Here is a 14,581-nt window from a genome sequence, read left to right as displayed (position 1 = left end):
AAAATAATTATCCATATAGGTTAACAGTTGAGCACAAAACAAAAGAGAAGGGGAGGAACAGGGGAGAGAAATGTACAATGATATGAAAAATGGTCAATAATACAGGGGATAGTTTGAGCTGGAGAGCTGTTACTGTGCTTTAATGGCCTTCTCTGGAGAACAGAGCCCATTTGTCTGCTGTGCAATTTGGAGAAGGAAGAAACTCCAAAGTAAGCACCTGGAACAATTAGTGGCTGTACGCTAGCTGAATGTTCAGCTTTTCACCAAATCTGAGACGTGTTTTATTACCTCCTATGTAGGGATGGGTATTTATAAGATTTTCACGATTCCGATTCCATTTTCAATTCTGTTTAACGATTCGATTCTTTATCGATTCTCTTATCAATTCTTTTTTTAAAAAGAAGATTAGCTTAGAACTTTGTTTTATATCTTCTCTTTGAACAAGATAGAAATTTAGAGGTAACATGGCCTTACAAACCCAACTGTGAGATCTTAAGAGATCCAGCCTACGGTTCTTCCATGGGGTGTCACAGGGTCCCCAGGAAAAAAATTTGTAAATATAAATTAATAAAATGAATACTCTTCTGTAGCAATAACAAAGTATAACATAAATTATTCTGTAGCAATTACACAAGAATATCCAGTAATGTCCCTGCCTACAATTAAACACATTCACTTACCGAAAATCGAGGGCATCTGCTGTGGCAAATGGGTGCAAGCCTTTGACCACAAACTTGTCTGTCCTGGCCTGAAAGGAGACTCTACCGGTAGACTGCAGCGACAACTGCCAGCATCTGAGCCAGCCAGACTCAGTCTGTCTCATCATGGTCACCTAAATGCACAGTAATGGCAGGTTTTGTAATAAGGCAGATCGCGCTAACATAATATGCACTGTTAGTTGATTATTTACCTGCCGCATTAACAGGAGAGGACGTGCAAACGTTACCGCTGCTGCTGGGTTGAGATTCACGAGTCGAGCGGAATTAAAAACACGACATTCATTTAAGGTCATCATGTGTTTTGTGAACAAATACTTTTGCATATTCGTAGTGTTTCCTCCCTTAAATGAAATATCTACTTTGCAAGTATTGCAAGTTGCCCTGTTGTCATCCGTTCTCGTAAAGTATAATCAAACTTTTGAGCGTTTAAGCCGCTTAGGCGCCGTGTTTCCTGCCAGATAAATGACGCTCCGCAATGTGGTGACGTCATTCGGGGCGACTGGAATCAATAAGGGAATCATTTACAAAAATGACAAACAATTCCAAGGAATTGGAACAGTGGGAACGGCAGTTTTCGATACCCATCCCTACTCCCATGCATATTGGTGTAACATTTGCTGCGGTCTGAGACTGTCTTGATAAATAGAACTTACCTTTAATGCACACCAAGTCACGTGATCACTCCTTGCTACAGCAAATGTTCCCTCTGTTTTCTTCAGGGCAGAGCTATTGTTTACTGGCCGCTTTATGTTACTAACCTGACCTGCAAACTTAGGGAAGTGACTAACAGAATAAGATGAGCAGTAGAACTGCTTCCCTGTGAAGCAGGGGTGTCCAACTCCAGGCCCCAAGGGCTGATGTCTTGCAGGTTTTAGATCTCACCCTGGGTCAGCACAACTGAATCAAATGATTAGCTCATTAACAGGCCTCTGGAGAACTTCAAGACATGTTGAGGCGGTAATTTAGCCATTTAAATCAGCTGTGGATCAAGGACACATCAAAAACCTGCAGGACACCGGCCCTTGAGGCCTGGAGTTGGACACTCCTGCTGTAAAGGGTATATGGTTTCAGCGAGGGTGAGGAACTTGGATATTTGTGAGGGACTCAGATTTGAGCTGGTGCTCCTTCCACATTGGAAGAATCCAGTTAAGTTGCTTCTGATCTCCTGGACACCTCCTAGGTTTGGTGTTTTCGGCATGTTCACCTGGTTGGAGGCGGGGAGGGGGGAGTTCAATCCTTTTATAATAGGAAGTAACTGCTAGGAGGGAATTAAAGAAGAGACTAGAGAAACAAGATTATAACTATAAATATTTTTTTGGCAGATCAAGAACTAGACAGTCAAATTATGTGACAACAGGAGGCAGCTGACGTATCTTTAATCCCACATAACACTTCTTCAAAACAGACAATTAAGGAAGGCTTAAAATCACAAACCAAACCAATAAGTATATAAAACCCCTCCATTGACACTCAAAAGAGAAGTGTTTGTGTTTTAGTTTGCATCATGTACATTTGTTGGCATGAAGGTGTTTAAGCACACATGATAAGTGTTATTGAAAAATGACTTATTGATCCAAACATCCAGCGTGCCATCACGCTTTGCCATTTCTTTCCTTTATTCCTAAACGGTACATAGAAGAATACAAAGTGAGCAGTTTGATGGCTGTTGTTGCTTAACAAATAATAAAGCACATCATACAAAGACTAAAGAACTGAAGCATAGTTTTGAGAATTGATAGTATGAAAAATATTGCTTATGCCAAAGGAAAAAAGCATTTGTTTCCTTTCTGAATTCTTCTTCGCTTGGCCTGAAACAAAGGTTGGGTTATGAAAAAGCTAAATGTAGTTGAGCCATCGAGTTTAATTGATTTAAAAAATCACATTGGGAACCAAAAGCTTATATTTTCAATAAAATATTTTTTTGCTATTCCATTGTCAACAGAACCTGGATGATAGTATCTGTGACAAAACTTAAATTCTCAGGTCCAAGCTGGCAGTCTGTTCAGACCATGGAAATGACTCTCAAGGACTAACAATCCCCACAGGGATATTTTTATAGCAGTCGACAGCAGCAGTACGGGGCTGCTTGACAGGATGAGGTTTGGAGATTTAGAGTGAGCACAGCATCAGTGCTGCCACGTTAGCAGTGACTCTGTCTTTGTAGCTGTTGCTGTTCTGTCTGTTTGGCCACTGGCTTCCTCTGTCATATCAAATGCTCCCACTTCTGCCCAGTTTCATCTTTTTTCATTGTTTACATTTATTTTTGTTTTTTGCAGACTACTTCTACAGCTTTAAGCGCAATGCGTAAGCATTTAGAGAGTTGGTGTATTTCAGAGAGTAAACATGGAAAACAGTCAAATGCGTCAATGCATGCATATTCCTTTCTCACTGGTCCAATCTTCCCAGAAAGCTCTTCACACCCCAATAATATGAGCTTGGTTTGAATTATAAAATGTTTGATTTTTGCTTGTAGCTAGTTGGAGAAATTTATAAATTCAGTGAATCAATATGTGAAGCATTTGTGATTCCTTCTGGGCCAACATGGAAACTATTTTTTTTAACCAGTTTTGCCATTTGGCTCCTTTCTGCTGTTTCTGTGGATAGAAAAGCAAAACATGGTCTGAATCAGGGCAGACTGACCTGATCAGAAGAGCATGCTCTCTGCTAATGCCTCGCTTTTAATGGATTCCCTCTTAGACGCACTGACTGAATTTTTTTGCAGACATATAAGAGGTCAATTTCACTCGTAGACCAGAAGAAATGGAATGCAAGAACAAATTTTCTTTAAAAAAAAAAAAAAAAAAAAAAAAAAAAAGGAATACAGAGACAGGAAATTGTCCTTGAAAAATTACCACCTATAACCTAGAAAACAACTGGAAAGCACGGATGAACTTTTAGCCTTTAGTCTCTTTAAATCCAGATTCTGAGCTTGCTTGTTGGTTGGATGAAGAAATATGTTTGACTGTGAAGGATATTATTTAGAGTGGGTCTGAAATAACTACGCTCTAAATGCGGTCCACCGATATAAAATCCAAATAAAAGAGAAAACCAACCATTAGCTGTAATAAAACCAAAGTGGTATCAACCATTAGTGAAGTCCCTTCTTCAGGCTTCAAGGTGAACATCTGGGCTATCTTGGTGTTTTAAAAATGAATTAGAGCAATGGGTGGAACTGAGTCACAGAGGGCAATACGACAAAGTATTTTCTAGGGGGTTACTGATTAAGTGGCAATAAGGTCATTTTCTGTACTAAAAGAAGTCTCCAACAAGTGTAATTACCTCCTGCTTGGATCTAGTATCCTCCTTTTTAAGGCAACATTTTCCATGTACATGGTCCTACATGTATAAAACACATCTTACTTCTAGTGTCCTATTTAAGGGAAATGGAAGAAACATGGAAAAACCAAAGAATTGAAATATGCAGGAGAACTGAGGCAGCCCCATAGAGGCGGTAGTGTTTGCTGTGAAGCAGGAGCTTGTGTGCCTGTGCTCTAAATGTTTGACAGTGCTTGAAGGCAGAAACATGAAATTGTCCGTCCTCTCCTTGCTTTTCAAAATATTGCTTTCATCATTTTATGATGTGACAGCAAAGTGCACATCTGTAATACATCTCTTATCATTGGCTCAGTAGATATTTAAGCAGTGTATATTTTGTGTGACTGGGGAAGATGAGGGGGAGTGTTCTTGAAAAAGAAGGGGAAAAAAATCCCTCAGACTGGCTTATGTCATCACGGACTTTCCGTCAGCATCCTTCTTTTTTTTTATGACTGTTGCCAAAAAAAAAAGAAAAGCTGCTTCAGATGTTTTCAGCTTTGGCTCAAAGAGAGGATGTGTGATAGAGTTCACAGAAGCAGCCGAATATTTTGGAGGAATAAATTAGCAGCTTGGTTCTTTGGTGCTGTGCCAAGACTTCTGGGAAGTAATCCAGCACGTTGGAAAAATGAGATTTGGATGACACATTGGATTCACTCTAATTTGAGGTTAATTGAATTGAAAATCCCCCAGCTTCTACCAACACAACATATACAGGAAGGAATGATGAACTGTGTTATGGATGTGTTGGTTATTTTATACAGCTGGCGTTTCTGAACCCCTCAAAATATTCAACAAATCTGGATTATTGATCAGGATTACAGATGCTTCAGCTTTTTAGTCTTTGTTTTTTCTTCTTACTCTAAGGGGGTCTCTTAAAACTTTTTTTTTAAAACAGGTTGCCGAATAGCTACAAGTAATGTAGAAAAAGTTTCCAAATAAGAGTCAAAATGAATGAATTCATATATGTAACAGACAAGAAAAAAATTTGTCATATGTTTAAAAACAAATTAGAATTTTGGTAAAATAGCAATGTTAATTGTTAGCTAGAGGATCAACAATCAACCAAATTGGTAGCTAATTTAGTCCATCAATGTAGAGGTCTGCATTCCCGCGGCTGTCCCGCGGGAGCCGCGGGACCCGACCAGATTTCTTGCGGCGCGGGAATAAATTTCCAAATAAAATGCGGTAGTGGTCGGTAACTCTGGTGTAATTTGAACGGGAGCGGGCGGTCTGAAAATATAGCGTGCCCGACATTTTTTCGGAACAGCATATCTGTGATTTCCTCATTCTAATTGAGCACTGGTACAGCCAGTGCTCACGCCTGTTACATGCACTGAGCGCATGGATCAGTGCTTTTTGCACGTGCACTTTACTTGCACAGTCTGTGACTCTGTGCGCGCATCACCTGCATCAGAGCGCGCTTTACCAACATGGCAGAGCAAACTGAAGATGCAATTTCCTTGAAGGACGTTCAGCTGGGATTAGACAACGGTCAGTTTACTTTAAGGAAACCCACATCAGGCAAGTCTGATGTATGGGAGTCTTTTTCATGCGTCATAGACGCAAATGGAAAAAAATTACCCTTTGTACAATGCGATAAATGCCTCAAAGTTTTACCCTTTTGCAGTCACAAGACTGGAACCTCAGGTTTAAGGCGGCACTCATGTCCCATCACAAAGGGGCAAACAAAACTGGCATTTACTAAATCTTTGCTGGTGCCAGAGAAGTTTAAAAAAGAAACCAGAGACAAATGTGTTCAGTTTGTTTGCCAAGACATTCGACCGTATGATACCATCTCTGGAAAAGGCTTCACACAGCTGGCCCAACATTTGGTCGACACAGCAGCAAGAATAGGAAAATTCGATGTCTGTGAGATACTACCACACCCCACAACGGTGTCAAGAAATGTTGAAATGAGGGCTCAGAGTCTACGTAAACATGTTGTGGAGGAAATCACTGCAACAATATCGAAGTTTGGATGCGCTGTTACAGCAGACATATGGACAGAAACATATCGAAAAACGTCCTTTTTGTCTGCAACCATCCATTACGTTAATGAGCAATCTGAGCTACATTCAAGAGTGCTTTTTGCTGCCCCTTTTGACCCAAGCACCTCAAAGACAGGTGAAAACATTCGAAGCCACCTGCTGCAGAATCTCAGAGTGTTTGGCATTGATGCGACAGACATGGGCAAAAAGATTATTTTTGTCACAGATCGTGGAGCCAACATGATCAGTGCCTTACGAGAATACACGAGGCTAAACTGCACAGCGCACATACTAAACGTGACTCTCTCCAGTGCGTTTGGTACTGCCATAATCGAAAAGTCTCCAGAGATCGCTAGCCTTCTGACTGATGTTAAAAAGTTGGTTACATATTTCAAACACTCAGGACAGCAGGGCAAGCTTAAAAAGTCACTGAAACAATCCATAGAGACACGATGGAACTCTAACTTTGACATGTTAAATTCTGTCTTGGAACAGTACGAAGACATTGCATCTGTGCTGACTGAGAGCAATAATTATGACAAGATCGGACGCATTAGCATCAGTACTCTTAAGTTACTAGTATCATTCCTAAAACCCTTCAAAGAGGCAACTGACGACTTGGAAACTGATAACACAGCTCCCAGTGTCTCACTTGTTCTTCCGTGGTCTGTGCGATTAATTGAGCACTGTACATCAGCCACAAAAGACCCTCTGCTCTCTGAAATTGCAACCGTCTGTGTAACACGGCTGAAAGAATTACTGTCAGCAGACAGCACTTCATCCCATTCTGTTCACATGCTTTATAAAATAGCAACCTTTCTGACACCAAATCTGCGAGGTCTGAGAATGTTAGATGAAAGAGGGCGACAGAATGTGATACAGGGAGTCAAGGAGATGATCGAAGATTTAAAGTTTGATCATGCACATGATGAGGATGTTGAACCAACACCTGCCAAAAGGCCTACTGTTCTTCATAAATTTTCAGATTGGGAGGAAGAGGAAGAATCATGTGGATCAAAATCACTAGATGTTCAGATTCAGGAGTACAGGACCATGAAACTTGAATTATCAAGTCAACAAAACATTTTGCAGTGGTGGAATTCCAACAGTTCCCAGTTCCCTGCCCTGAGCAACCTTGCAAGATTTGTCCTCTGCATCCCGGCAACGAGTGCACCTTCCGAGAGAGCATTCAGCCTTTGTGGTCGGATTTTGGAGGAGAGACGTTCAGTACTGAAACCCTCATCAGTCAGTGACATTCTTTTCCTGCATGGAAATTTAAAATAATTTGGATTTTTTAAGTAAGTTTCGTTCATTTGATTAATAGTTTATAATTTTGAGATGTCGTTTATTGTTGTATTTATATATGCATATTTTCTTTTGTAGGAGAGACCTTGAATTCGACATTGGGACATTTTTTCGTTAAACTGATAGTTTCAACAACCATTTAATTTCGCAGTGGCCAACTATTTTGTTCTTTTGTTTACAATTTTAAGTGACTTTTTTTTTTTTTTCGCGACACTTTCCCTACTGTGTTGACAGAAAAATGTTACGTTTGTATTTTACATAAAAATAACAAGTAGGCCACAATGCTGTATTCGTTTTTATTTATTTTATTTTTGCAACACGTTTTCCATGTTAAAAGATAAATGTTGCATGTTGACAGATAAATGCATCTTGTTTAAGAAAAATAAATACAATCATTGCACAACCTGCAATTTTATCTGTTATCTCTATTTTTTGGTGGTACCCCATTTAAATGTGAGATTTTGGAAACCAGATCTAAATTTAGCGGGAACGGTCGGGTCGGGTAGAAAATTATTCTAAGCGGGCAGCGGGTGAACAAAGACTGAATATACAGCGGGAGCGGTCGGGTGCGGTACAAAACCTTGCGGGAGCGGGCGGGAGCGGGACTAAAAAAACATTCCCGCGCAGACCTCTACATCAATGGGTAAAATAGCTAAAATTATAAAACAAGAAGACTGAAATTTATAGTAAAAAAATATGGTTAACATAGGACATTCCTAGCTAGTATAATGTCCAAAGTTGAAATGGCTACCATCATCATAATCATCTTAGTTAATAGTTAATTATGGTTAGCAGTTTGTTCTTTTCTTCTTTTTTTTTTTCTTTTTACCTACCAAGGTGGATAAATATGTTTTAGCAAAATCAATAAATAAAATGGATAGCTTAAATTGTTATGAAACTAGTTGTAAAGTTATATTTTAAAGTATGGCCAGCAGTTGATGGCTAGCTGCACTTGGGTTACTTTTTTTTTTTTTTTTTTTTTTTAAATATTGACATTTTAGGCTAACAGTTGAAATAGCTAGCTAACAACCTAGATTAACTCTCAAACGTTTTAGCTTGACATAATGAAAAACTAGCAAGTGGGATAGTAGCTATTTAAAGAAGATGAAATACTAAGGCAACAATTAAACACCGGTTAAGACAGAAACCATACCTGTTAAACGGTAACCTGAAAGCAATGCATCAGTAAATGATGAGTTGTAAACGTTGACATACGGTTTAAACTGAATTTAAATTAACACATTTGCCACGTCATATCCACATCAGCAAATGTTTAAGGATTTTTATCCATTAAAATGGGTAAATATGCCATTGAAGGCGGAATATTTACCCTCATGCATAATTTTCATGACAAAACTTTTGTGATTTCCCCCAACCCCAGGTTTCTCATGGTTATAATACAGGGGATTTTTCATCTTTATATTAAACAAAAGATATTGCACCATAAGACCCTGTACACTTTTTAAATGTTGAAAGGTAGTTTGTTCCAATCTTTGCAAATTTGCAAAACATTTTTGTTAAGCAAAATGAGGCGCGTTGAAGTTGTGGATAAAGTTAAGTTGATGTGATTAAATATTTTTATAGTTGATATTGTGATTTTTTTTTTTTTTTTTTTTTTTTTTTTTTTTTTTTTTAAGTGAGTTTTTTTTCTTGTTTAGCATAGTTTCTTTGCTATAATGTGTTTGGAAGGTGGTCTTCATGATTACTTTTGAGGTGCTACTAAAACTGGTATTTATTGCATGTACAGTATCTTGGTCAAATTCATATTAATCTTTTCTGTGATCTGGTGGTTCTGGGGCTGAAAGATCTTGGGAACCACTGTACCAGTTAAATACTTGCTCTGGTGCCCACGTTTCACCCTGACCTCTTCTTTTTTTCCCCTCTTAGTTTTATTGTTTGTGGTTTAATTCTAATAAATGACTAAGAGGAAGATGCATTCCTGGAACAGAAAGAGATTGAAGGCAGCGATTGTTTGTTAGTTCGGTAAATGGGGTCTACAGAACTGACCCCGGCATCGACGATGTCCGAGCCCTCTTCATGTCCTGGATTTCACATTCTAATAATGACTAATGTGTTTGCCGATGTCAGCCTGCTCTCATTAGAGTGATTTATAGCCCTGGCAGTTTTCAGTAAACCAGAGGAGCCGTATTCCAATTTATTCAGGTCAAATTAACCATTCATAATTAGACACCATAACCTTTCCCGCTTTCCTTTCCTAGTCTGAATGCGCTTTACATGAAATGCAAATGTTCATTGTTTAATCTCCCTGCTTGTCATTAGGGAGGCTATGTAAGAATCGCCCCATGCAGGGCAAAAGTTTAGCCTGAATCAATCTCTAATGCTTAATAGCTAATGGGCCGATTTATTGCCATGTAATGAAGGTGAAGGCCTTCTTTTCTCTAATGGTGGCATTGACCCTATGGAGCCCCTCAGCCATTATTCCAATGTCAAAACTGTGTAGCTTATATTATTGCTGCAATGACTCATTTTAATATAAAGTATATCACCTATAAACTTACTAATCTCCAATTACTCTACTTGGCTGTAGGAATTATTTGAAAGATTTTACAAGTACAGAATTGGCAAGTATTCTGAAATCTGTTACATTATATTGATTTTTTTTATTATATAATGAGACCTGAAACACACACACAGAAACATTTTGTATTAAGGTTGGGTGATTTTTTTTTTTTTTTTTTTTTTTTTTTTTTTTTTTTTTTTTTTCCCCCCCCCTCAAAAAAATTTCCAACCAACCATAATCCGTCCAACCACCAGTAACTGGTGATACATCCATGGAGATGTATGTATATCTGTGTCACAAGATTATGTTAAAGGCACATAAGTCATCAGGAGGGAGAACAACAGTGCTTATATTTTATCTCACTACATACATATTTGTCAGCCACAACATTAAAACCTCTGACAGGTCAAGTGAATAACATTGATCATGCAATAGCCTCCTGTGAGTCTTTGGGCTGTGATATGTCATGCATTTTGAGGTTACCTAGGCATGTACAACCTAGCTAAAGGCTATTGTACACTCCTCAGTGTCATTGGCTTCCCCCAGCAGGACATTATGTTCTGCCACAAAACAAACTGCCCGGGAACAGCTGAAGAAACATGACAATGAGCCCAAGGCACTGACCCAACCTCCAGCCTCCCGCCTCCCCAGATCCCAATCCAATCTAGAATTGGCAGCATTCAGTGGACCTAGCCTCCTCCATAGAGGCTGCAGCCCACAGCCCACATGTCCCACAGGAGCTACTGCCAGCATTTGGGGATATCCTGTGGTGTTTGTAACCAAAAGGTCCTGTTGTAATGCCCCAGACAGGTCAGAGGCATTTTGGTGGCGTATAAGGAAACAACCCAATGTTAGGCAAGTGCTTTCAGAACTTTTCCAACTATCAGAACTTATGCCAGTTTTAATTGGATTGAGAAGTGGGGCACGTCGGGTTGTCGGTCTATCACAGGACCAACAGGGAGAGACAGAAAGTTGATTTCATTATCACTTTGCTAAATAAATTATTTCCTGGCTTTAAAGTATTTTTTTTAATATTTCAAATTGGATAGGGCTAATTAGAGCCAGACCACTTGAGGCGGGCTGCATCTCAATTGAGGCCTTCAGGATTACGTAGCGGAGACCTCTGTGACAGTTTGATAGACAGCACCTCTCACTCTGGTCTTGATTACTGCTGTTGTCTAATTCGCTTTGCTTTGCTTTAATAATGTCTGATTGGGGAGTGTTTGGACCAGGTCCTGTCTCTTTGGACTAGCTGGGAAATGATGGTGAATTTTGGTGTTAGGCTTCAAGTGATGAGCTGTCATCTTCTTAGCCTCAGTTTCATTAAAAAGTTAATGAAAGTTAAAAAAAAAAAAAAAGGATGAAGGGAAAGTGTGAGGATGGAGACAAATCGGAGGACCAGCTGGCGTCTCGTTTGTTGGTTTTGGCCAGTTCTCCCATTTTCAGTGCCTCTGATGTCTGTTGGGATTAGGAGTACCTCTCCAAGAGGCAATGGCTGCCAAGCAGCATCAGAACAGAGACGAGCGGAATGAGGGATGAAGGTTGGGAAGTGAAGCAACAAAGGTAGAACAAAAAGTGAAAGAATTACAGCTGGAAAGAAACAACTGAGTGCAGAGATAAAGACACTGTCAGTCATTTGAGCAGCTGCAGATTACAGTTTGAAGGTGTAAAAGGACTGCCGCCTTTCCTCCTTCTACCCTTCTGATATTCAAAATCCAATTAGTGGACGTGTTAGAGGGAGCTCCTTTGTGACAGTGGGCCATTTGTAAGGAGGAACACTGACAGAGGTAATATTTTAATGTAAAGCGTATCTTCCTTTATTATGTATATAATGTTCTCTTTTTGTAGTCCTGAGAAATGTTCTTGTTCACATTTTTGATGTTGATGCAGAGAAGAGGTGCAAAAGAGAAGAAAAAATGGTACAATGAGGCACATTTATTTGTCTGAGTCACACTGGACCTCATTCGTGTATTACTATGAATGATTTAGACTTCTTTAAATAGAGGCGATATAGTGATGGGCTTGTGATGTGCCTGCAAAAATTTTGCTTGAAGCCTCAATGGTGTCCCTTCTATGTTAGTTAGTTCTGTGTTAGCTTTTTGGGGAGCTGGAAGCTACCATGTTTGGACAAGAGGGTGAAGTACCAAAATGATGAGCTTGGATAGGTATTTGCACATGAAACTTGTATGAACAATTCACAGAAACACATGTTTTACTCTGTTAATTGGTGTTGAGAAACTATTAGTGCTAATAAAATGGTAGACTCTAACTTAACAGAATGGAAACACAACCCATCTTTGCTGTGTTTGATACTTCTGTGCAGGCTTCTTTTTTTTAGCCCCAGAGATTGCAGCATGGATATTGTTCAATGAAAGCAGAGTTTGTTGGGTTTGCAAGGTCTTAACTTTATAATGTAATGTGTCCTAATATATTGTGAGTTAGCACTAAATAAATACATTTTTAATTGAGTTGGTCAGTACCTTAGAATGGTGAAGGCACACTTTGATCATGACATCTTTCTTCTTCTTCAAAAAACCCAAGCCTCTGCAAATGATTTTTGACCTCAAACCATGTGCTCAAAGAGACTTGATGTGACATTTGTTGCGTTTTTGTTTTCTGGCGCTGTAGTTTGACTGTTTGGTGAGCTGGAACATGATCCTCTGCAGAGTCACTGTAGACGTCAGATTTGGAGGCAATTAAATCATTTGTCTAACAGTAGACAGATGGATTAAAAGACAGTGCTGAGTCATGTCTGTCTGTTGGAGACTATTTAGGAAGCACAATTTGTGTGGTTTGCTTTTCCAGTGCATCTGTTTTGTCTTTGCTCACAGTGGATAACATTATAACTGCGACCATTCACGTCCAGTTGGTTTGTAACATATAGCGTCTTATCAAGATGTTCCCCTTTTGAGGTGGTGTTAAGTGCAAATGATTTTTTTGGTGGTTACTGAATATTTAAACAGAAAGTGAAAAGCGATGGATGGATGGATTGAGGTGGAGTACATTCAGTTTTCTACTACAACACTGGACTTTCTGGGTTTTTCTCTGCAATGGTTGACAGCTTTAGAAACATTAACACTAGACAGATGGCCATTGAAACATGGCTTTAAGTGTGACTTATTTTTATATTTATTGACCTGTCACAGCTGACTGGGCGTTTGAGCAGAAAGACTTAAAGGCTCCATTTAGAGCAGGATTGATTTCTGTCAAAGACGAGCTGTGATGAAAGATTGGAGAAAATGTGCATGTATAAGCCCAGTCTCTGATTGATTGACGCTTTCAAGTTGCCCTGTCTTTATATATATCGCCATATATATAGATCCCCCCCCCCCCCCCCCCCCGACACACACACACACACACACACACACACACACACACACACACACACACACACACACACACACACACACACACACACACACCATCCACCCTGTTCCAGTGTATTTGCCATTTTAGGCGATGGAACTGACCATTTGACTGACACCTCACTCTGGGTTGAGATTTACTGTCACTGCTGCTAGAGAAACACGGGAAAATGGCACAGCTGCCATGCATAGGACCAGTGGCTCAGACATGAACTTTAATAAAACACTTTGATCGTGTAATTTACTCAGTGAAGGGATTGTTGTTGGGAAAAGGGTCCATAATGGGACATTATGAGTTTTGGGTAGAATGAACATCATCACAATTTTGGCAGCAGCACTGTTTTTCTTTTTGTTTTGTGTTTTTTGTTTTTGTTTTTTTAATTTTTTTATTTCTTGCCAAAAGCCTTTATGACCGCACATTAGAGGGGCTGATTTAATTCCTTTTTCATTCCTCGCAGTTGGTTTCTTCCTCTTGAGGGTAACATTCTGTCTAATGACTGCAGATATAAAAAAAAGGAAAAAAAAAGTCAGTGAGTGTAGAAAAGTAAGTAATATAAAGTTTTTCTCTGTATGGGTGAAAGTACGTTATGATGTAGAGGCCTTAAGGGGGACATTTCAGTGTGGAGCATGTGGCAGCAGCAGATGTCGTGTTTGATGGTGACAGCTAATGGGTTAGTTTTCTTTTCATGTTTTTTGAAGAGCATTTTTGTTGTGAGGGTTTCCTATTTGTGGACAGTTTTCTGAAGCAGTTCATGCCAGTAGATCCGTATTTACCTGCACGCTTTAACAAGGTATGATATTGATCCTCTCTATACCATTATGGGATTTTTTTTTCCACTCTTTAAATTATGCTCTCTCTCATGTTGTCTCTTCAGAACACCTTAAGGTGGCACTAGAGGAGTACATGGTACGGCTGCCAAAGGTTCGCATCCTGAGGACCAAGAAGAGGGAGGGTCTGATCCGGACTCGCCTGCTTGGAGCAGCTGCTGCTAAAGGAGAAGTCCTCACCTTCCTAGACTCGCACTGTGAAGCCAATGTGAACTGGCTGCCTCCACTGCTGGGTGAGGACTTCATTATTGAGCCATGACCCTTAACATGAGCCCGATCCTCAACCGGCCTGCACTGTGTGCCTAGGTCATAACCTTAGTGATGGCTGCTCTTTACGTGTGACGTTAAACTCATTTTGGGGAAAAATAAAAATTCAAATTCAAATTTTATTTGTCACGTACACAGTCATACACAGTACGATATGCAGTGAAATGCTTAGACAACTGCCCGTGACCTAAAAAAAAGAAAAGGCTATGAATAAGAGGAAATAAATATGAAAAATTAAAAAGGGTAAATTTAACTAGGAAGGAATAAAATATA

At 39.5% G+C, this 14,581-nt stretch overlaps 1 protein-coding gene across 1 annotated transcript in view; it reads left to right on the top strand.

The window, feature by feature from the left end:
* Nucleotides 1–14,581, top strand: part of LOC146700796 (polypeptide N-acetylgalactosaminyltransferase 10-like) — a 128,907-nt gene that overhangs the window by 70,689 nt on the left and 43,637 nt on the right. The window contains exon 5 of the mRNA XM_085471045.1: nucleotides 14,089–14,274. Within this exon, the coding sequence (XP_085327171.1) occupies nucleotides 14,089–14,274 (186 nt within the window). The remainder of the gene's footprint in view (nucleotides 1–14,088; nucleotides 14,275–14,581) is intronic.

Source organism: Copadichromis virginalis, linkage group LG10 (assembly GCF_057382275.1).
Source record: "Copadichromis virginalis isolate Kocher_CV1m ecotype Utaka linkage group LG10, C_Virginalis_male_GT1.1, whole genome shotgun sequence".
NCBI lineage: Eukaryota > Metazoa > Chordata > Actinopteri > Cichliformes > Cichlidae > Copadichromis > Copadichromis virginalis.
Note: the sequence above shows the minus strand (reverse complement) of the source record. Positions and strands in the feature narration are given on the sequence as shown.